Source organism: Postia placenta, assembly GCF_002117355.1.
Source record: "Postia placenta MAD-698-R-SB12 unplaced genomic scaffold POSPLAscaffold_24, whole genome shotgun sequence".
Lineage (NCBI taxonomy): Eukaryota > Fungi > Basidiomycota > Agaricomycetes > Polyporales > Adustoporiaceae > Rhodonia > Rhodonia placenta.
In genome coordinates this window covers 463559-487380 of record NW_020169855.1, presented here as the reverse complement: position 1 = coordinate 487380, position 23822 = coordinate 463559, and the positions used below count along the sequence as shown (strand labels likewise).

Genomic DNA, 23822 nt, shown 5'->3' with positions numbered 1-23822 from the left:
ATTAGATGGGCAGCAGTGCGCGGCACAGCTCGGGCTCTGCTGACACAGCCTCTCTGACTCACCGGCCCCCGGGGCCGCGTCAGCATGCTGCGCACGGACCAGCTGTGCATGGACCAGTGCGCACAGCCTCCCCTAAACTTCCCCTGTATATAAGCCTGCCTCTGCTGCCCTAGGGACCTCAGTTTCGACCTCTTGTCCCTAGGTCAGTAAGCCCCTGTACATACTTACCTTTCTATGCTAACTTACTTGTCCCTAGCCTTAGGTTTGAGCGTAGCTCACCATCGCTTCGGTGAGATCTAGTCGGACGCCCCCAGCTTTTAGGTTTTCCCCTGTCGCTTGACCTCAAGTTGCAACAACTTCGGTGAGACCCAGTCAAACGCCCCCAGCCTTTAGGTTTGTTCTGTCCCTGTTGCTTGACCTCAAGTCACGACAACATGATGCAGTTGATTGTCAGGGGACTACAATATGAAGTCTCCAATGAGCAAATGGCACCCATGAACTAATTGCACACTGTAATACCCCGGAATGTTCCAAATAACGAAACTGACCTCCCATGTCTTCAACAAGTATTGATATGATTAGACTGCCTTTCACAGCATGAGATGGAAAAATGCATAGATGGATGTATGATGGGCTACTACATAATGGGGCATAGAAGGTTAGTCATAGCAAGACATATTTTGCGTGTCCAAAATGGGCATGGGGCTGTATACATCCTGATAATCACTCTCAGGCCAGCTTTGACTGAGAAACATGTGGATTTCTTGGTTCTGCCTAGAATTCATGTCCATTATGATGGGAGTGTGAGAATGATGCCAGAAAGACCACCGGCAGACAACATCCTCGATGGACAGGGATCAATGGTGGATTAGGTTACAAACCGATGGGGCTACCTATGGCGCGCGACGCCTACATAAGTCCTCTTCCCACACCGGCACACGACCACGTGACCCGGGTCGGCAGCGACGCTTGCCCGATGTACCCAAAAGTCAACAGGGAGTATGAATGAAATACAGCCAACGCACCGATTGAGACAGCTAGAGCGGAAGGTCACTTTAGATATTGGGATGCGAAATTCCGTCGGCCGGATCATTGGTTGTGTATCGTTTGAAGAGAGCCAGCATATTACGGAGAACGTCGATCGCTTCATAATCGACTCCGTGGCGCTTGTAGAAGGCATCTAGAGCCATTTCGAACCCCTCTGGTCCACTCTTCGACAGCATCAATCCCACATTGTATATAACGAATTGGGGAGGAACTGGCGATTCCACATAGGCTAAGGTCCTGATATCCCTCTGAAATGCAGCGTTCTCCTCTGTCTCGGGAAGGTCGCGATGGGCAACAACACCATATCTGTAGACGGGGACATCGGGCGCTTCAAATAGCTCAGCTAGAGACTAGGTAGTACCGTGAGCAATATACCAGTCCAGGCCATGTCTCTGTACTCACTGAGGCTTCGCCTATGGGGACAACAGATCGTGCGAGATAATCTTTGATGATATGAGGCTCAGGCACGAACATGAGATGGCCTTGGTCCCATAAGCAGTGGATATCCGCTCTCACTATATGGGGTCTGGATCAATGCTACGTCGAACAACCTGGGCATATACACTCACATAAGAAGATATTGAAAGGGGAGTCGACGTCAAATTCATCAAGCCCCCACCACGCCGCCACTTGCGCACACTACATCCATGAGAGCACCCAAGCCATGGTCACACGGGTATCATCAAGAAGTATTGGCAGCTTACCATATCGTCGTCAGTTCTTCGCGGGACAACGTGGCACCCTTGGATTGACTTGTCGTCCTGAAGACTCAACAGGCACCGTGACCCAGTAGGCGCCAAATGGGCAGCATACAACTTGAGGTTGCTACCGCACAGTTCGCCTTCAGGCTTGCGGGCCTTCGACTTGGAGCGTTTGTCCATTTCAAACCCTCCCGAACCCATAAGAGCGGCTGCGCCACACGAGGACGTTGAGGTAAGTCCATGCCACATGACAAGGCAAAGCATAACGTCGTACCTTTGGGGTGTTTTGGCGTCACTGCTTCGCCTGTAGAAACCGTGACGAGAAGACTACAAACAAGTTAGGTGAATGCGACGCCACGGCTCAAACGTGCTCACTGACCTGGATGCTTCCTCTCCCGCTTGCTCCTTTTCCTTCTTCATTATCAGCTCCGCCTCCCCGGGTGGTGGCGCAGTCCACCCATCTGACAAATTCAAGATATCCTCCACGAAGCTGGATGCGTCGACTTCGAGCTCAATTATCTTGCAGAACGCCGTTAGCGCCTCCACCCATAGTTCCTTGTTCTCCTTGAGCTTCATGGCCGCGTTCAAGACCATGAAGTGCGGCTTCGCATGGGACCGGATGATCCCGACCTTGTCGAATCTGTAAGCGAACCCTTCGCGGATCGGAGAGTTGCCAGGGGGAGGTGCACCGGCCACAAGGTCTGGGTGAGGGATCACACAGTACTCGTGGATCTTGTTTTCATCGCTATCCTATACGCATTGTGGCGAAGACTCGCATCAGTCGTAGATTATCAGGTTGTCAGGTTGCAGCGACTCACCTCCAGAACCTTGTGCCTGCCACCGTCCTGCCACTTGGCCAGATATGCCTTCGTCACGTCAGGCATTGGAATGATCGCAATGTATCCACGATCCCACAAGGCATGGAGGTCGGCACGGACTGTATGCAAGTAAGCCCACGCGTATCGGCATGCCTCCTGGAAAGAAGACGCACGGAAAACCTGGTTGTGGCGTGAATCCACGCTGAGCTCTTTGATGTCCCACCACCACTCTAGAGCCGTAAGCTATGTATGTGTGTATGTACATCGTCAGAGACACCGCCTGCGCCCAAGAGCCACTTGAGCTTACCACATCCGGCTTTGTGGCCCGTGGCAACACATGGCATTGCTGAACGGATTTGTCCTTCATGCCTGATATGATGCAGGCACCCTCATTCTGAGACGCGTCGACCGCTCGCTGTCGAGCATCCTTGGTAATGGCGGTCTTGCGTCTTACTCTCCGTGATGGAGTCCTTTGGTCCTCCGGTGTGCGTGTTGGAGTCTTCTGATTCTCCGGCGTGCCTTCGCGGGACGGCGTATATTCGTCTTCGTCGTCTAATGCTCCCCTTTTTCGTTTTCCATCCGCCGTCTTGTTCTCGCAGTAATCAACTGTGGCCGGGCCACCGTCAGGGCAAACCCGTCAACGGTAACGACGAGGACCCATACCTTTCGGCAAATGTTTCAGTCTATTAGATCGTCTCGGTTTGAAGCCGCCAACCATGGCGAGGGCATTTGGAGGTGAAGTGGAGGTTGGAGGTGAAGAAACAGACGGAGAGTGTGAGTGGCCCGAGCGGCTTTGGCTGAGTTCATATTATACCGTGAAGCGCGTGACCACAGGCCACAGAGGCCATTGTATTCCAATTTAGTGTCTGTGGCCATCGTCGACGCGGGTCAGTGACTGGCGACCTCCCGCATATTACCTAATCTGCATGGTTTGTGCGAGATGAGTCCTTGTAGTTGTGATATCAGATGCACCATCTGAGGCGCGGGAACCGTGCCCCACTGATCGGAGAGACAGACTGTCAAGGTCCCATATGGAAGTGCGCTTGTCATTTGCTGATTCGGAACCGCACAGTCAGTCTGCGGCAGACTCGACTCAAAGGCACGAAACTCACCTATGACATGTTGAACGACTTGACTTGCGCGAAGCATTCCTAGGTGGAACGTCTATCTGTTCGCCTCAAAGCCATGTTCTCATCGCAAAATGACGACCGAATGAATGGAACTGTTCAGAGAGGAGTAGATCATGACATCGACGACAAAGCTACAGTCTTTGACTCGTTGAGAGTATGCAAAAGAAAGCTGAAATTGACACGGCACACCGCCCTTGTCTTCCGAGGGCTACCAGCATCTCCCACACAAAACGATGCATATAGAAGGCTTGTATCTACATCGTGTACAAAATCAAGCCTCATAATTAAACAGATCCAGATGGATTCTGATATGGGAAGTCAGATACGAATGCCCTCGCACTGTCAACGCTTGACGTAGCGACGCACTGTCCACTGAGGATTAGTTCCCAGCGTGGTGTGTCATAGTATACAATGACGGAAGCGGCGATTGCAGCACTTTACGACACTCTCAGTCGAGGTGAATGTGCCCGTAGAGGACATTCTGCATCATATGGAAAACCGAATCAGAACACCGGAACAGCCAGGAGTTTTATACGAGCATTTCTGAAATCAAAACCAGACCGCAGAGACAAAATGAACGCACCCGACATGCATGCCGACTGTGCGGTCCTCACACAGGAGGCTTGAAACGTATTCTGGCATGAAGCAATCAAGGACGCTGGCTCAGAAGGCTCACAAAGACCTATACGACTACATAGAAGTGGTGTGCGCACCCGAGTAAGCCCAAATGCACTGTACAGTCAGTATACTATGGTTTACCGGTGGACTACACCGGTCAAGACGTGATTGGCCTCGGGGTTCTCCGAGAGTAGCGCTGACTAAGCACCCGCTAAGGGCACTGGTGGCGGGCGCTGTTCGCGCTACACTATCGTCACTACCTCGCTGAACTCGCGATACAATCGACACAAAAATGAATGGCCTTAACATCCTTATTCCTGACATGTTCTATATGATCGCTGCTGAGCACCCCCCACGCGAAAATACTCCTGCGCTTTCGGACGACACTGGCAGCTCCTCTTCACGCGAAAGCTCTCTACCGGCTACACCTGTCTCTGGACTCAGCCGTGCACCATCTATATCTTTTGATGACGAATCCAAACATGAATCCCCTGGCGATGGCACATATATGAGGATTGTCGAACCAGACGCGGACTCCTCGCCACCAGAAGACATCACGCGTCCGCTGAAACGGAGACGGTTGGCGGACACACGGGCTTATGTATTCCGCTCAGAGAGAGCGCTGCCGCCTAATAATTCGAACGACATGACGAACACCGATGACGGCGCGCTCTTTGATCTTGGGCACATACTCATCGGCGGCTGCACGAGTGTCGGGGACGTCAAGCCCGATGCGGCGGACCCGTTGCTAGAATACGTCTTCCGTCCATTGAAACGGAAGCGATTCGTGGACGCGAGCACTGATGATGCTTGCGCAAAGGAGGCGCAGACATCCGATATCTCGAGCGGCGCTGCCAAGGTTGAGGACAGCGCTTCATTCGATCTTGGGCATATCCCCTTTCACGACTGCACGAAGATCTGGGTCGCCGAACCGGACGATGTTCACCCAGTCTCCCCCCACATTGACCTACACGTTTCACTTAAAGCCATCGCTCGCTCGCCGAAGCGAAAACGGTGTGCGGACACGACGGCCGACGAGGTCTGTGTTAAGAGAAGGCGGTTGTCTGACAGCCCGAGCAACGCGTCAAAGCTCACAGATGGGGGTCCTTATGGACCTCACCCTAGATGCATGATCACGGGCTGCGTGTCTGCTGAGGTGGAGGCGTGCTATATCCTGCCTCCCGATATGCCTCAGTCGTTGGTGAGTACGGTGATTGCTACTTTGACCTCGCAGCTGACAAGGCAGCTTTGTAGGACGACTGCACGATGCTCTGCATGCCTACTGAGTCTAATTCCGTCTGTTGTAGCACGCCTGCAAACATCATATTCCGTTCGTACTTGCTCATCTCCAACCCGTTTCCCCTTCTCTTACAACCCACATGCAGTTCGACGTGACCTCCGCATACTATGGGAAACAAGCCGCCTATTGATGATACCCCATCCCGATCATATAGACCATCCCGATATCCGCCCTGTATGTATCGTACATCGCCTCAAATGGTCGCTGCGCTCACAGTCAAGTAGGTCTACAAATACTACGTCGTTGCAGAGGATGAGCACTCTCCAGACTTGGGAACCCCCCAGGATTATACCATTATACCTCTAGCTACCACCGCTGCTTGCTCGTATCGCTCACTGGGGTGGCACGAGCTGAGTGCGAATCTGCATCTGATGACAACTCGAGTGGGCCGTGAATTCATGAAGCGACCGCTCCACTACGAGCATTATCTATCTAAGGACGCTCTTGCGCATATACCCACCATCACGCCCGTCTACCCAGATATGATCGAGCCGGTCTTCTCCCATATCACACGTGACTCGCCAGTCGAAGTCATCCCCCGCCTGCCGAAGCGGAAACGGAGCCCAGAAATAGAGATCAATGAAGTTTCTGCCAAGAGAATGCGCACGTCCGGCTCTGCACGCAACACGTCGATGATCGAGGACAGTGTTCCTTTCGGACCTCACCCGAGGTGCATGATCACCGGCTGCGTGTCTGCTGAGGTGGAGGCTTGTTATATCTTACCTCCTGACATGCCTCAGCTATTGGTGAGTAGGCGTGGCCAATAATTCGGCTTTGTGGCTGACAAGGTGAATTGGAAGATGGACTACATTACGTTCAACATGCGGACCAACTACAACTTCCTCCGTTGCTATGCACCTGGAAATATTATATTCCGTGCGTGTTTCGCAATGTTCTCTCCGTCTTTTGAAGCCTCACCTACCGTATGCAGTTCGACGCGACCTCCGAGAACTTTGGGAGACAAACCGGTTGTTGATAATACCCCATCCTGATCATTTGCAGAAGCTTAAACATTGCAATGTATGAATTGTCTGCTGTCTTCGCCAATCGCGTGCTCACATTGATGCAGGTCTACAAATATTGCATCATCGCAGAGGAAGAGCACCCTCCAGACTCGTACGCGACCATGAATAATATCATCACACCTTCCGTCATGAGGGCTCCTTGCTCATATCGGTCGCTCGGATGGCATGAACTGAATGCCCATCTCCATCTGATGATATTCCGAGCGGGTCAGAAGTTGAGCAAGCGACCACTGCACTACCAACACGTCTTGCGGGATCTGCTGCCCTACAAGGAAGTCAATCACGCATACAGCATTATCAAATGGCATGGGACATGGACGGCCCCCTTGACTTGCGAACTGGTACCCGACAGACGGTTGTGGGCAACGGGCGAGCTCTCACCCTGTCCTAAGAATTATTACCGCCCCCCCAGAACACAGTATTGTTCTCCCCTGTTGGATGACGACACTGACCGCTTTCGTCGCCAGTTCCGGCCAATCCTCTCAGGGATAAAGAGGAGGCGTTTTGGCGACACCAGTGGGAGCGGCCAGGATTACATCGGAGATGCTGAACGGGAAGTCAGCATTCGTCAGTGGTGTCTGGAATGCGACCAAGCTCGAGATGAGTGGACGATGGGACCGCCTGCGGAACCTGAGGACGCAGAGATACTCGCTTATCGACAAGAGGAAGCTGGCGATGTGCAGCCTGTTGTGCAAAAGCCTTGGTCGGTGGAAAGCTATTTCTCAAGGTACATTCTGTGCCACATTTGCAGGCCAATGTTTGACTGATGTTCCTTATTCAAACTGAAATGCTATACAGACGCGGTCCCAAGTTTTGACACATAGCCCTGCACCTTATGCTGCCATGGATTTCGCATGCTCGTCAGGTCTTAATCATCCAGCATGGTCTGTTGGAAAACAACCCTTATTTGATTGGAGAACCTCGTCGACCCGCCGTCGCGACTGGAACTTATGCGATCACGTTTATTAACAGGCTTAGATGGGCTGATTCCGACATCTCGGATCCTCTCGGATGAGCCAGATGCGCTTCCTGATCGTGCGTCGCGATTGCCGGCAAGGGGCGGGAAGTACACTTGTATTGAAGAGCATTGCGCTGCCTTGGTCCCTTCATTCCCAGTACATTCTCCCATGATATACGTAGCTCTCGAGCCATCGGCTGCATCACAGAGTCTTCTTCTGGCGGCCGCGAACACTGCGTAGTGTTTGTGAGACTACACAGCGTCTATCGGGCGTCGTCACATATCACATTACTTCCGATTAAAACCTGTGGTATGTTCGATCGGTATCCTGTATTACTCTGTTTACTAATGTCGGCACACAAGTTCTAGTTCCTCAAGCAACGATCTCTTCATAATGTGGCTTAACGCGGTGTAACCGCCAGACATCAAGTTACTTCTGGAAACCCGGGCAGGCCTGGCATGCTCGAGAAGAATGGGCTGTGCTGCATTACAATTGATAGCAACAGCATGATGTACAACGCGAATTTTTACGACAATATACCCGTATGTGCAAGCGGCCGCAATTCGATGTTGGTGACTGACCGGAAGGTATTCCAGGTCCAGCTCTTGGGCATCGGGTTTGCGTATGGCAATCTGCCTGTCTTCAACCAGCAGGAAGCGGCAGTCGATCTGTGGAATACAAAACTACAAGCATGTGGGATCGTCGATGTCGATTGTTCCTACAAATTCTCTCCAGCTCTCGATTCCGCAACTACCAGCGACAAGCTCTAGACTTCAGACAGAATTGTAATCCCTTTCTCTGCTGTAATGACTGGACATGGCAGCTGATATCGCTTTGCAGAAATAGTGGCCACTGTGGCCCAGCCTTCTCTACGTAAGTGGCGCTATTCAACCAGGCGGTTCGAAGTATCTCATAAACGAGACAGGTGATGCTTCTGAAGGATTTCTGGAGCATTATACGTATCCGCATATGCTGCACCTGCCAACCCCAAGACGGACCGATGGTATGTTCTTTCCTTTTCATTTGGTACTTCGCCTTACACGAGGTTCAGAACTTGTCGCTGCGATACCCAAATCACATGATATACAGTCAGAACAATCTGTCCGTAGCTCCTCACCATACGCATCACCCGACTGACCCTGTCAACCGTCTCAGATACCTCCTCGTATCGTCACTAGCAGTCGTATCTGTCATTCGCACGTAGGCTGCCGCAGAGATTTGGTAAGACATACATCTGTTGGGCTATATACGCGCCTCCTGATGCAATTCTACGACTAGATTCGGGTTTGCTACGAGAACGAGCCACAGCACAATCCTCAGCGGTAGCTCAGTCGAACTGCGTCGCTGCATGTATATACTCGCTTTTGGACGATCGCAACTAATTGCGGAGCTCCTGGTCGGACCTGCAGTTTGTCCTCATCACTGGCGTGAAGACTGTCCTATACAAGGGCAATGCTGTGAGTTGATTCCGTGACCGCGGCCTACAATCCGCTGACCCTGTCTCCAAGATTATCACCTCCATCATCTTGGCGTCGTAAATGTAGTTCTTCTCTGTGAACTCGAGGCTACATTGATCTAATTGCTGGACCGGCAGACCATCTTCGGGCGCAGAATAGTGACGAATGGTTTCAGATACCATCAGTGAACGATGCGCCCATATACACAAGTATTCTGGCACTCGTACAGAGACATAAGACTGCCACAAGGTCAAGGAAAGCCACGCATCCTTGCACAACCAGATGATCGCTTTATAGCCTACCGCTTCCTCACTGCACGAGTGCATCGCCGCGCTCTCTCGCTCGGCCTCGCACTTCAAAGAACTCACGTACTTGGTGCCCGAATGGCTCACGAGCAATACAAGCGAAGCGACTGCGCGGTCCATGTGCTGTAATTGCCGCCTCGACCCTACCAAGGAGGATCTGCGCGACTCGCATTGAGAACCAATAATACAAACGCCCAGTATGTGCTTCGGCTTGCTTGAGCTCACGTTCTGTAGAGTTCCCCAAACGGTCTATGTTTGAAACGTACATGTACATGAGCTATTGCTACTCGGTTTTCCCTCGGAAATAGTGTGACACTCGAGCCGCCCTCGCTCGATGATCCTGATGCATCTTGTCGTGCTCAATCTTCTTAGTCGCTGTCCTTTATGCTCGCGCCGCACATGGTGCCCTTCCTCGGCCGCACAAGCACTCTGGTCCTTCCCGGCGGATAGCTCGACGTTTCCTCTGGCTTTCGTCAATACTTACTCGATCAGTGCGTTTTCTCTTGCAGATATGTTTGAAGCATCCCGTTAGCAGTCGTGCTGGCCGTACTCACGCGCCGTGCGAAACCACATGCACGGGGGTTGGGCACATAAATATGGGACCTTGAGCAAAGTAGCCCTGTGGCATTAGATCATACGCGATTACCTTGTCTCTCCCTCGCGAACAGAAGTAGAGCATGAGAAATTAGACTAATAGATGTTCTATCACTATTCGGTCGTCTCATCTGCAGATCCGTAGTCAATCAAGTCTTCACCTGAGGGCCTGTTGAGATTCAGAACATAACGAGAATGGTACGTGCACTGCGATAAGGTCGGGCGAGTTCGTTCAAATGAATTGCGCTACCTCAAGATTGAAAGGCGCTATTTGACAGCGGTCAACGACTATGCAAGACACCACCTGATTGAAATGGATTTCTAAGAATGCTATGTGACAAACGGGTGATTGTGAGTTGTTGCCATCGGTAGCATCGTTGAGAGTGAAGACACGAGCCCACATGACTCGGAGGCCAGGTGAGCTTACCCGTGCCTGGCCCATCGTCTGCGGGAAGACTCGTACGAATGAGTATCTCAGGGCATACATGATATGTGACCCAGGCGTGATAAAATTTGCAGAACTACTGCAATGCGAGGCCTCGAATGCGGCATCTCGCTACCACTGGGTGTTCTTCGTGTATGGCCCCCAGCTTCATTCTGGGTACTCCTCCATGTATTTACAACAATGCCTGACTAAAATAACAACAATCCTTTTGGTAGTTCAAGCAGAGCGAAGGGAACAATGCATGAGTTTGCAAAACCCCGTATCTGATAGTAGCGAGGTCATCAGGAGAACTGGGTTCTTGGCTCGAGAGGTCAAAATCCTCCGTCGGTGGAGCTTCTGGATAAGACCAGCTCTCTGCTTAAGTTGTTACCACGTCACGGTCTGTCTTGCAGTCAATGGGCTGCCAGGCCGGAAGGGTATTATGTCCGCAAGGGGCCCTTTGGATGGGTGCGGGCCTGAAGCTCTGTCAGTATGGGGTATGCTTGGACGCATGGGGGGTGGAAGGCAGGGTCCTTGGGGGACCTCGTGATTTGATTTCAGTATAGCGCCCTTCCTTCAACTGGCGCTCTCGCCGCGCCACTCGCAAGTGGCTCGTCGGGTTCTATTTGGATGTAACCAGCCCTGCCTTAGTGGGCTGTCGGCGGGATGGGGCACCTGGGTACTCGGGAGGCCGCATGTGCGGCAGCGTGAGCGCTCCCCGTGGGTGGTTGTGGCGAGGGGTGGCGGAATCGGAGACTGCAGGATGCTGAGAGGGGGTGCTGAGGGCCTGTCTGACGTGCTTGTTATTACTCTGCATGTACCTTGTTGTACGGAGTCTAAACATCGCATTCAAAAAAAAAAAAGCGTCGCTGCCGGTCCGGGTCACGTGGTCGTGTGCCGGTGTGGAGCAGAAACATCTTATTATCAAGCCCGGGGACCTAGATCGCCTCGCCCCCGGGGGAGGTTGCTTGCTCCGAAGACTGCGGAGAGTGCGAATTCCCAATGCTCCAAGTCACGCTACCTTGTGGTCATGTTCAAGAAATGGTTCCATGGTGAGTACGCGTAGGTGCAGTAGATGCCGTTGACTCATGTCCACACGCAGCCACATGTACGACAAGCTAGACCAAATCGCTTACCAGATACGATTACGCAAGCCTCTTCCCCGATGCGAGCACAGCGCGGAGGTGTTGTGCTACCAGAAACCGGCATCCATACATTGCAGCGAACCTTGCAGAGGCGCATTAGCCTGCTGCTCCAACGCCTGTAAGTCTGCATGCTACGACTGCTAGAAGGCGACTTCCGGGCCTGCGGGATTACAGGTATCCAATCGAATTACTCGCACGACACACGTTCCTCATCCCTGTGAACGCTACTTATATTGTCGACACGAGTGTGGGCGGTCATGCTCGCAAGATCACCACTGCAGCTCGTCCTGCCGACAGGCTTGCCGGCAACAGTGCGTCCATCACCAGTGTTCGAGACCTTGTTCCGAGCCTTGTGTACCCTGTATGGCGCAATGCGCTTGGTCATGTGCACATCATAAATGTCCAGTCGTATGTGGTTCAGTAAGTGTGCGTTTTTCGGCTTCGGACCATTTGGCTGAACCTGGGATTTCAAGATCTGTACACGCCTTCCCTGTGATCAGCCATGTCCGAAATCACTCCGATGCGATCACTCCTGTCCGTCTGGTAAGCCCTTCAGCATAATTACAAATTACATTAGCTCATACATGATCATGATAATCAGTCTGCGGTGAGCCCTGCTCCGAGCAGATCTGCGTAGTATGCCTTCCCGCGGATTGCAAGGCAGATATAGTCGATTTCATCATGCAGCGTCGCCTGGAGGAGATCAATCTTCAGTCGCACGACACCAGCAAGCGACTGCTCACCCTTCGATGCGGTCATATATTCACGGTTGAGACGCTAGACGGACACTGCAATATGTCCGAATATTACGACGTCGATTCTACGGGACATTTTGTTGCAACAAAGGCACCACCGGTCAATTACCAAACTCCTCCGACTTGCCCGACATGCAGGGTCCCATAACCGCATTGCGTTACGGAAGGGTGACGAAGCGCGCAACGCTCGACATTCTGGAACAGAATGTGGCAAGCAGCATGTCTCACGCGCTCGACGGAGTCTCCTCTAGGATATGCGCGTTCATCCCCCAAGTAGAGAACATGCAAGCAGCCGCGAGTGGGCTGAGGAGTTTCGTATACACCACTTCCGAACCGTCTGCCGAGCGCAGCACGGAGGGGAGACCGACAGAACCGCTTTCCCCGAGTCTTCTCATGCCTGCCGCGATGCAATCCATCCATGGGCTCTCTCGCTTCGAGGCGGAGGCCTGGCACACAATCATTGCCGGCCTCGAAGACGTGTATCGACAAACCGTGGAGGTGGCCACAACCCGAGGCGCGCATGCCAAAGCGTATGAGGCTGCCTGGACCACGCTCTACCGACTCGAGCTGGACATCATCGCTAGGAATCCCGGGAGCACTTGGGATGCACCAGAGCACCGCGCAATGGAGGGCGTAAAGACCAAGATCGGGCAGCCGCCGTACAAAGCCGACACGCGATTCCAAGTCGAAGCGTACATCCTCTCCCTTGAAGTGCGCTTCATGCTTGCCCAGATTGCCACGAGCCGTGTCGAGGCGCTCCGACTGAGCGCTGCAAGCCAGGAAGCAGTCAAGCACTATCGACTGTGGTTGTCCTTCGTCGAGTTCGTACTCAATTCCTGCAGCGCTGATGCACGCAAAGCGGTGGGCATTGCGCGAAAATCGTCTGCCTCTCGCCAGCTGGCGCGATGCACCGTATACGTCATACGATCCGTCTTCGAGCTGTTTCGGATCCGTCTCCTTGAGGAACGAGGCCGTCTTCTCAGGCTCGGTTCCTACGCACAGCCGGAGAGACATAATCTGGCGAACACAGTCAGGATTAATGCGACGAAGATGGAGACTGCACTAGAGAAGCATAGACAGGAATACATTCGTAGTCGCCCTTCGCAGAACATGGAGGAACTGAAGAAAGAAGGTATATGGTTCCAGGACAACTGTGCCCGTAAGGTGCACTGCTGGCTGCAGGAATGCAAACAGCTCGAAGAGTATTTGCTTGTCGATAGCCCGTACCAGCTATTGTCTCTACAAGAGAAAGAAGATATAGTCAGGGCATTCAACTTCTGTGAGTCATCATATTACGACGCCAGTCGCACAAATTGAGACCGCCCTCAGCACATAGAGGCCATTTTTACAACTGCGAGAATGGACATACATTCGTCATCACTGAGGTATGTCACTGGCTGCTTTCTAAGCTACTGCCGCTTGTGCCTTGCTGACTTTACGGAAGTGTGGTGGGGCAACTCAGTCAGCGAGATGTCCAGAGTGCAACGCCCCGATCGGGGGCAGTGATCATCAGCTACAGGCATCAAATACGAGAGCGACAGACTTCGAGACTATCGCGGGGCAACAAGGTGCCCTGCCGGGTGCATGGGGCTGGACGAGGGATGCATGAGATGTCCCGGAAGCGAACTAGGTGCTCTGTTCACGCTGTTTGGAACTTTCATTGTGACGTGTCGTATCGCGTCGCACAGCGAATGGCGGTATTCGTATCTATATTGGGTGGAGGTGTGGCAGAATACTATGAGGAGAAACAGGGATACGCATGGTGACACCAGCGTATGCAACCTACGTGTCTCGATCAGCCGCGACGTACCGTGCACTGTCACGTGAGCGTTGCAGCCGTTGCTCGCCAGGACAGGCCAGGACCCGGACGGCGGATGCCATTGCTGCTCGTCCGAGATCAGACGCATTCAAGTCGTGATCAATTATGAGGGCTCTACACTCTAATACAGGGACATTACTCCATTGATTTAGGTTGTCCACTATACTATGACTTCAGTCGGTGGTCGCTATCAACCACCAAGGTATAAAACTCACAAATACGTTGGATATCCTTGGAGGCGTTTTGCAACTGGTCGTCCAGGTGGACCATAGACTATACTCTTTAGTTACTTTCTGATGTGCCAAAAATGAACAATGCTCCAACCTCACTGTTAGTAGAGACGCGCGCGTCTGCGTGACGACAAGTGGCTCACTCGGATAGTTGACAACGGGGTTGAATGAAGTATACAAAGTAGCCCTACAGCCTCATTTGAAGGCATCTTTTTGAGTACTCCAAGATCTGCGCGTTTAATGGATGTTGCCTGATGCCGTTATTGTCTAATTTACATTTTCTACATGCAATGGCAGCGTCAATTTCGTCTTCAGATTCAGGGCAAAATACGCGCGTCGACCATGCGATGCTCTTTCAGAACCTATCTCAAATACTGCCTATTCGGGATGATGTATATCTGGAGTATGCACGAATTGTTGGATTTTCTGGTCTGAGGTCGAGCTCGCACGGAGATGATAGTTGATTGGACCAAGGCTATACGCACATACAACTTGTACCCTTACTGACACAAACCCGGCTCTGTCGTCGTGCATTCCGCCCGCATTCATCCGCCACCCAACTAGATCGATAGAATGGTCACCCCATTAAGTCAACATAGCCTGGCCTTGCTCCCCCGCCCCGCAATATCTCTTCGAACTCCGTAGCCCTCGTGTTCGATGATATCAACCTATGGCTGCTGCCTCCTATTGCCGCCCCGCATTCAGGACATCTTGCTGTCTCCATTGCACCACCACACTATAATAGAAAACGTTAGCATTGAACACTGATACATGGCAACAACGAACCTCTCCGATGACGAACGTGTGTCCATTCTCGCAATTATAGAAGTGACCTCGAGTCGCTGCGATAAAACTTCAGCTCTTGAGAACAAGATGAGAATGGACAGGTAGCCCACCGAAATCTAGAGCCTTCACGATGTCCTGCCGTTCTTGCAGAGTGATCGGCTGATAGAACGTGCCGACCCGTGTGACGAACTTCTCGAGCTCATCACAATCCTCCCTCCAACGAACGACCTTCCGCATACAGTTGGTTTCGAACCATTCCATCTCTGCCAGCAGCTCCTCCTGTGTGTTCGAAGAGCGGCTGCGGATGTATTCTTCCGCCGCCTTCTTCATAAACTCCAACATGTACCGCGATTTCTCCTTGACACGCTCGCCAAGCTCCTTCCGGTTAGCCTCATTGTAAGCGCCTCCCGACATTCGCTTCGAGCGTTCCTCCACTATGTCGACCCGGAAGTATTCGAACTCGGACCGCAGGATGTACGTGGAACATTTCGCCGCTTGACGAGATGCGGACGACTTCTGTGCCATGTATAACGCCTTGCGCGCGTCGGCAAGACAAGACTCGAAAATGAATGCCACAAACGAAATCCATAGTTGCCGATGGTTCATAACGCTCTCGCTGTCGGATCCCAACGGCAGATTCGCGATGCGGCTAACGCCTACTTGGGCAAGCATGAGCCGCACCTCAAGGGACAGTATGTATGCCTCGATTTGGAATCGTGTATCTGCTTTGTGCGGTGGTTGACCGATCTTCGCATTCACGGATTTCATAGCAAGAGGTTCAGGGGCATCTGAGGCGCGCTCAGGGTCACAAGCGATGGCTTCCAGCTCTAAGCGATAGAGAGTAGCCAAGGCGGCCTCGTATGCTTTCACATGTGCTCCGCGGGTGTTCGCGACCTTCACGGTCTTGCGGTAGCCAGTTATCAGGTCCTTCACAATAGCCTGCCATCCCTTCGCCTCATCTCTGTGGAATCCATGAACGGATTGCAAGGCGCCTACTCCAAGGAGGTCTGGATCGAGCGGCGCTGTCGACTTGCCGTGTGGAGAACGCGTCGGAGATGGGGCAGAGACATCTTCCATTTGCGCCTTCAGTTCTTTGGCGGCGTTCTGCATACCGTCGAAGTTCGAAGCCGCCTGCTCCATGAGTGGCGAGATATTGTCCAGAGCACGAGACATGGTGCCAGCTACATTCTGTTCCAGGATGTCGAGAGTAGCGCGCTTGTTTACTCGACCGTAGCGCAACGCAGTGATTGGACCTCGGCATGTTGGGCAGGTCGGGGGAGTCTGATAGTTGATCGGAGGCGTTTTCGTGGCTGTATACGCACCCATGGCGTCGATCTCGTAGTATTCTCCCATTCTACAATGGCCGTCCAGCGTCTCAATTGTGAAGATATGGCCACATTCTAACGAGATCAGTCGTTCGCTGACGTCAGTAGATTCAAGATCAATCTCATCCAGCCGGCGCTGCATGATGAAGTCGACGATGTCGGACTTGCGCTCGTCAGGAAGGCAAACAGCACAGGCCTGTTTGGAACATGGCTCGCCGCAAACTGTCAAACGTAGATATTTAGTGTCGGATAAGCACAAAAGGGTGAGACTGACTTGAAGGGCATGCATGTCCACAAGCGAGTGTATTCGGGCAGGCCTCGTCGCAAGGTAAGCGCGCACAGATCTCAACTGAAATCAGTAATACGTATGATGAAAGTATGAGACAGTCTGCTCACCGAGCCGCATACAACCGGACATGCATGGTGAGCACACATCCAAGGACAGGGCTCCATACACGGAGCGCAGGGTTCGGAGCAGGGTTTAGGACATTTGTAATGAATACACTGTTGGCGACAGGGCTTGTCGCAACGTAAATTGCAATGATGGTCCTGTGAGCATGGTAGGCCGCATTTGTGTTGACAGTACAACAGACGGTCGCATGGATGTGAGATATGTGCAGTGCGAGCAAAACGTGTCTTCGTAGCGGACAATGCCGGTCCGACCGTGGCCGCCTGACAGTCAGAGCACGCCGACTTGCAAGTCTTGGAGCAGCATGTCAGAGCCTCGCCGCATAGCTCTTTGCACCGGATCGAGCTGCCATCCTGACAGCACGACATCTCTGCGGTGTGTTCGCAGCGTAAAAGAGGTCTCCGAACTTTGACCCTACAAATAATCTTCTCCAGCTTGTCGAGCATGTGACTATGCAAATTCGGTAAGACTAAGATGTGCTCATGTATCCGTTGACGACTTACCACGCGATACGATCCTTGACGTGTCCGCACGGCAACGTAATTCCATACACAGGGAACTCGCAATCTCCACAGTCCTCCCAACACCTTCGTGAACATGGATGGCCACGCGGACATGGTGTGCGATTGCAGGCCTCGTTGCATTTAGTGCTGCGATGGTTGTCAAGAGCGGCATGGCACTATAGGCGTATGTCAGTACTTATAGCTGTATAGTACAATAGAACGTTATCACGTACGGAAGATGGACAATTATGGCCACAGGACAAGCGATACCCACATGGAAGCAGGCAACCACCTCCTGGCGCCAGACGAGGGAGCTCTCCCGGCTTTGTAATTAACTGTGTTTGCTCTGGATGACGAGGGCAGACGATGGGGAAGCCTTGGCCGACCTCTTCTCGTACTTCCATTTCATCTATGATTGTCGACCACGTATCATTCTTGCGTAGGTTGGCGGCGTTCCCCAGAATAAAGAGCCCATGTTTAGCCCTTGAAAGCGCGACATTGATTCGGTTGGAGCTCTATTGCTTTGTCAGACATCCCGGCGTGCAATCTGTGTACCCGTCTACGTACCTTCAAGAACCCAATGGAGGCTGACCCGGTTTCGTATGTTCCTGAATTCCTGACCAAGGACACGATAACGATCTTGGCCTCCTGTCCTTGGAAAATATCCACCGTTCCGAGTCGAACCTATCGAGGAATTAGCTCGTTTTACTGTATTCTATATATTGTCAAAACGTACGTGTTTAGTCACAAAGACTTCTTCGAACTCAGGTTCTTCATCTATTCCTTGCCTCGCGAGCTGCTCCTGGTCTCTCTCGTCCAAAGAGACAGAGATCTTGAGATCCCTTAAGGCGGCGCGCACCTTCTGCAATTGACCAAGGTAAGCGCACAAAACGGCTATGTCGCCGGGCCCATTGTAACTGCCTTGCTTCAGAAAGTAGAGGACGAGGTCACGGATCATATCCACCTAAGATATGCAAGCTAAGCATTGGCGATAGACGCGATCCATCCCAACGCACCTCAAATGCATTGAACTTTGAGACAGAATCCTCGGCACCGTTCTCCTTGTTTGTATGGCTGTAGAAGTAGACGTCCTTCTGCATACCCTGAACATGAGGGTAACCAAAGACAATCTCATTATCCTCGAGCTTCGGGTACAAGATTTGCCTGATGCAGGTGTCAGTTTCCACAACGGAAGTGAAAGAAACCTCATGAGTACCGAATGAAGTGGGAGATAGTGGGTCTCATTCTCCGCTGAACATTGATTTGAGACATGGGCAGACCATTGTTCGCAAGTCGCTCCATCAGGGACCTGTCAAACTTGAAGAGTTGCTTTCCACGCTCGGAGTCCATTGAAAGTGCTGTCCCCAGTATGAGCTCATACGCAGAGCAGCTGGTGAGTCGTACTCACCATAGGTCGCTAAATTGGGTCGTAGCTGTTGTGGATCACCAATGCAGATAAGCTGATCCACTGAGCAAACCTTCATCAAAGCTTTGCGGAGTATTGATTAGGTAGGACATACCAGACTGAACCAGAGAAGTAAGAACATGTGCTTCGAGTACTTGGCCTGCTTCCTCTACCATGAGGACCTTGGGGGAGATATTCTGGACGGGAATTAGAAGAATGAACGGACGGCATTATTGATCATACCAACGTTCAACAAATTCGTCAACTTGGCCGCCCCTAAACGAATGGACGGGGTTTAACGCGCCGAGATTGAAGTATGACAGCTCTGCTCACCTGTTGTTGTGCAGCCTATAAGATCCGTCTGGCTTAACAACCGACGCCGAGTCTTGTGTTCATTAATATGAGCGATCTCTCGCCAATCAGACGGTACATGCACGACTTACCTCGTCCCTGATATCTTGATACTCCTTGCAAGCAGCTTTGTACTGAGTCCTCAGTTGCTCGTAATGCTGTAGATTAGATGTGTACGCTAGTCGGCGTATGTTTTGTTCCCAATCGGCCGCTAGTCGACAGCGTTCGGTGATAGACATAGACCAAATGTTCCCAGACTCGAACAGGTACTTGAGTGAGCGATCTGTAGTTGGAATTGGAGGCGACGAGTCAAATCCGAGTGAATCGAAGAATGTCTGAACAGTTGAATCCGCGGGAGCTTCCGGTGCCTTCGCTTTGCCTTTCTTATTCTTGTTCTTGGAGCGAGGTTGCACTGGCGGCGAGATAAACTCTAGATCTCTGCCTTCGCGCCAAAAGCTATAGATGGTATGTGCCAGCGCGTTGTCCGCTTGCTTCTTTTTTCCAGCTTTCTGCCATTCCCCGTCGGTTCTCTCGTCTTCCTCTATCTTCTCCCGTAACATAGTGATCCAGAAAGGAGGTGCCTCGAAGCTCTCAGCATGATCAGGATAGTGAATCAAAAGAAACTTCTGTATTTCTTCCCAGTTGAGTTCTGGCAGTTGTATCGATGTCATCACTTTGACCATATCCTCCTCGAGCTTCTTCATAGTCGCATACTGCCGCTTGATAGGGCGTTCTAGCATATTTTGACCTCCTGCGATCTTCTCGAGCTTATCAAGCGTAAACTCGGCTATGCGCTCGTCGGAGGACCGTGAGCCAAGGCGGACAAATTTCTTCGTGATACCTGCATCTAGAATTGACGTCAAAAGATGGTCGAGAGCGTGGTTTGTGAACGCTATCAGTACTAAAGATGGCAACAAATGTATGAGCGAGCCGACTGCCTTTCAAGTGATTGACGTACCAATGGGCCTGATCCCACTGGCGAATAATACACGCAAGATTTCTTTGGCGGTAAAGCTCTGCCGTTGTATCCATCAGTGATCGAAAAGAGTAGGATAATCATGGACCGCGGGTACCTTGCCGGTCCCAGGAGGTCTGCGATGTAATCACCGTGAGCTATCACGTCACACATTCGAACAGAATGCTCACCCTTGAATCAACGAGACCTCGCGAGTCAGCGTGTTGACTAGAGCATCGACTTGACTCTGGTCGAGTATGCTCGATGCCAGAAGCTGCCTGCGAGCGCCATCAATGCCGCCCTCCGCAGAGAGGCTCAATGGTTGGATCCGGCCTGCATGATCCGGCTTCGCGAGGCTCTCAAGCTTGTACCGAAACCCGGGCGCAGTCGCAAAGCGTGGAGAACGCAGCTCCACATCCTCGAGTGACCCGGAATGTGTAATGTACCGTGCAAACGGAATTTCGGTTGGCTCGATCGTCTGCAGCCGTTCCAAGAACGGCCGCGCGGCATCAAACATCACGCTGTTATCGATCAGCACTGCAAACGTCGAGGCGTCCACGGACACCTTCTCCTGCCTGAGCGCCATGAACTCCACCTCCGCATCGAAGAACGAGATCCGGATCTGCACAGTATCCGGGCCCCCGCGCGACGATTCGGCGATGTCCTTGTTGAACGATGTGATCACGCCGAGAAATATGCGCAACGTCCTATGGGTGACAACAACAAGCGCGACGAGCGTCCCGCTTTGAAGCCGCTTGGAGTGCTCCCAGTAGTCGTATCGCTTCTTCGCGTCCTTATCGCGCGCAGCACGGTGATTGGGCGTATCGAGCACGAGCCCGACAGTCAGGTCGCGCCGCTCCGCGCGTACCGGCGCGAACTCTATGCCCGTGTACAGCTGGAAGAAAACAGAATCGAACCCGCTCGTCCGGTATGCGCCACCCTTGCTTGCAAGCAGCTCCTCGAGCTTCGTACGCACACGTTGCTGCGTCCCAGATTGCCACACGGCTGCCAGATCGGAGTGTACCGCGGCGATCGAGGATCGCATCGTCGCGCTGCACACCTATCAGCTACGCGCAGAGAGAATGTGGCGTGGACACGCACATTAAATCCTCCCGCAGGAGCCTAAACTGGATGTCGAGGTGCCGCTCCATCGAGCCCACCGGAAGGTGATGCGGAGCGTCCGGAAGGAATACAGGCAGATACGGCGGCACAGCACACAGCAGTTCGTCATTCGTCGGCGCATTTCGGATATCTGCGATGTCCTCCTTGTCGTTGTCATGTCGCGAACCACCAGACCGCAGCTCGCCCGGCGGGTCGTAGGTCTGTGCAAGCTGCGCAAGGAGCGCCTCACGGCGCTGCGCTGCGCTCATGCGCACCGGGGCCGCGGGGCGCCGCTTGCGCTCAGCCGCGTCGGATTCGCGCTGCACGATTTGTTGCAACCGGTCAACCTCGTTCTTGAGCTGACTGAGTGTCAATTTGCGAACGTGAGCTTGCGAGGAGACGATCGTGTCTAGGAAGCGAGCAGGGATGGCGGAAACGTCGCTTGACCAGATTTCAAACCAAGTAGCAAGGTTGTTAACAAGATTCACGATGTTCGGGTGGTTGCGGATTGCGTCCTTGAAACGATTGAAGAATCTACATGAACGGGTAGGTCAGCCAAGAAACGGGCTGTGCAGACCAAGACGCACTGGAGGAGGACGGTCGTCAGGGTCTTGAAGACCACGACGCCGGACAGAGAGCTCTGTAACGTAGGCGGGAGATTCGGAGTGGGATCCTGCCATGATTTGGTCTGGACCATCCCTCCGATACATTGTTCGATAACGCTATGAACGACGTCATAGTTATTTTCTAGAACCGTGTAGAGATGACTACCCTGAATTGTCAGCGCAGGCAACGGGTTGAGCAGAGTATGCTTGCACGCACTTGATGTTTTTGTGTAAAGTACTCTTCAGTACCAGATTCGAGGCAAAATACTACGACAATAAAACATTTATCACGAGTTTGTCTTGCTATATACTGTGCAACGTACCCCAAATATCGGGAAATACCCTTTCTGAAATGACAGCGCCCCATTTCCGTGACCAATCATATAGTTCACAGGTTGAAATCGGAGAACGTCTCCGATGCGTAGAATTGCGTTGCCCTAGAGAGCGGTCGTTAATGGGCGAATGCACCAAGCATGAACTAGATCCTCGTACGTTCACGACCACGTCAAGAAATGCCTGCGTATCATACCAATCAGTGATACAGTTGTTTATGAATAAGTAAAGTACAATCTACCTGCGCACTATCCGAGTTCTACACGCGGAGCCTCAGGAGTCAGACGACATCAAGCTGTAGGTATAGTGCACGTACCCAAGCCTTGTTGCGGTCGTTCACACTAGCAAGAATGCGGACAAACCCCTGTACTCTCGATGCATTATCAAATCTGTAGTTATCTGCAAGGAAGGGCTTGATATGATTGTGGGCTTCGCTCGGAGTGAGCGCATGTCGTTCTTCCCGAACAGAGCCATTATGCATAGCAAGCCCCTCCGGGGAGAAGAAGTCCGGTGATTCCTCCTCTTCAGTGGACAAGGCAGGAATTGCCTCCACACTGGTGGCAGCGACAGGTTTACGCTCGTGCTTAAAAGAGCACTCGAAAGCGCGAGCGCAGCTGCCGGTGTTCCAGTACAGATTGCAGACGCGAGGAGGTGCGCCCGACTGGGAACCTGTCCTGGGCTGTGACGCGTATCCATGGCTGGGCGATGGACTGCCTGTTCGCTGACTGGATGATGGAGTACCACTTGAAATGTCGTGCGAGAACTTGCAGCGATTTCCGAAGCGACAGCCGCTGCCGCTCGCAAACAGCCTACATGGACCTGGCCTGTACTCAGACATGTCGACCTGTGTTCAAGATGGTGAAGACAGAACAACGGAGACTGGGAGAGATGCAAAGACCGCCTCGTGTATCGATGAATAGAAGGCGCCTACTAACAGCCAGATAAGAGAATACAGATACTTCATCAATGTCTTCATCGTGCAGCCGCGGATTTAGACCCTCTTTCGGCATGTCCACTTTCAAATTCTGCATGTAAGTTCTCCGCGCACTCGGATTTCAGTCTGTTGTCGCGTAGAACCATCATTTCGCTAGAACTTAAAAGCGCTGTGCCTCGGACGGTCAGGTGACCGTGTGATCCGCGTTGCGATTGGCTTGCCTGCAACGACCCGAAGACCCGTCGTCTCCCGAGGACCGAGGTGCGAGAAATATCTGCTTCCACCATCCCAACTTAGGCTGGATCCGAGAACCTCGGATTCCAGTTGTCCTAGCGGGCTGAGGCTCTGCCTCCCATCGTTGATAGGGTATTTAGATCGTCCTTGCTATAATCGAGCTACATGGATGGCTAAGCGTCACAGATTCTCGTCTTACAGGTCAGTAGCCTAATAATATTGCCCTTTGCTCGCGAATTGCCTGCGATTGTCTTTAACGGATGCGCGGGGTCCACCTATACTCCAAAAGGACATAGCGACACCGTGGGTGGTCAGTTCGACCTCTCAAACTACATGTGAGCGACTGGCGGCGGATCGATCGATTCATAGAACACACACATCCACTTGAACACGCTGCAGGCCTATACACCCACAGCAATTCTCCTACTTGCAAAGTCCGCACCACGTATTGCTCATCATTGCCGTGAGAACCACTGGGTGACCCAATTCTGCATAATGCCTTATTATATTCTTTGCAGCCTCCCCTTTTCATGGCTGGCTGAAGCTTAAGCGTA

General features: G+C 52.3%; 5 protein-coding genes across 5 annotated transcripts; 2 read left to right on the top strand and 3 right to left on the bottom strand.

Moving 5' to 3' along the window:
• Window positions 1-1055: 1055 nt before the first annotated feature.
• POSPLADRAFT_1160550 (hypothetical protein) lies at window positions 1056-3284 on the bottom strand (the record flags this gene model as incomplete). The annotated part of the gene is made up of 9 exons (XM_024487561.1): window positions 1056-1397; window positions 1450-1562; window positions 1617-1686; window positions 1752-1957; window positions 2023-2075; window positions 2128-2498; window positions 2567-2809; window positions 2874-3172; window positions 3230-3284. 9 exons carry the CDS (start codon window positions 3282-3284, stop codon window positions 1056-1058), a joined length of 1752 nt encoding a protein of 583 aa, XP_024333152.1.
• A 1322-nt stretch (window positions 3285-4606) lies between these two features.
• On the top strand, window positions 4607-7406 carry POSPLADRAFT_1160544 (hypothetical protein; the record flags this gene model as incomplete). Its single annotated transcript, XM_024487559.1, has 5 exons — window positions 4607-5515; window positions 5839-6360; window positions 6403-6490; window positions 6546-6634; window positions 6684-7406. 5 exons carry the CDS (start codon window positions 4607-4609, stop codon window positions 7404-7406), a joined length of 2331 nt encoding a protein of 776 aa, XP_024333151.1.
• Window positions 7407-9306: 1900 nt separating this feature from the next.
• Window positions 9307-9594, bottom strand: POSPLADRAFT_1101335 (hypothetical protein; the record flags this gene model as incomplete). Its single annotated transcript, XM_024483213.1, has 1 exon — window positions 9307-9594. A coding segment is annotated over one exon (288 nt), but the record flags the coding sequence as incomplete, so codon positions are not given.
• An 845-nt stretch (window positions 9595-10439) lies between these two features.
• On the top strand, window positions 10440-13887 carry POSPLADRAFT_1160390 (hypothetical protein; the record flags this gene model as incomplete). The annotated part of the gene is made up of 11 exons (XM_024487540.1): window positions 10440-10567; window positions 10792-10846; window positions 10945-11098; window positions 11308-11430; window positions 11518-11641; window positions 11698-11943; window positions 11997-12066; window positions 12211-12378; window positions 12417-13557; window positions 13608-13663; window positions 13798-13887. The coding sequence occupies 11 exons, from the start codon at window positions 10440-10442 to the stop codon at window positions 13885-13887; spliced, it is 2355 nt and encodes a 784-aa protein (XP_024333149.1).
• A 1017-nt stretch (window positions 13888-14904) lies between these two features.
• On the bottom strand, window positions 14905-22938 carry POSPLADRAFT_1037619 (hypothetical protein; the record flags this gene model as incomplete). Its single annotated transcript, XM_024477242.1, has 23 exons — window positions 14905-15063; window positions 15114-15169; window positions 15224-16423; window positions 17071-17297; window positions 17351-17526; window positions 17584-17865; window positions 17918-18034; window positions 18087-18314; window positions 18367-18514; window positions 18567-18708; window positions 18759-18818; window positions 18871-18952; window positions 19199-19953; window positions 20065-20122; window positions 20180-20198; window positions 20253-21113; window positions 21163-21696; window positions 21750-21884; window positions 21985-22034; window positions 22091-22204; window positions 22260-22283; window positions 22342-22359; window positions 22417-22938. 23 exons carry the CDS (start codon window positions 22936-22938, stop codon window positions 14905-14907), a joined length of 5967 nt encoding a protein of 1988 aa, XP_024333148.1.
• Between the last annotated feature and the right edge of the window lie 884 nt (window positions 22939-23822).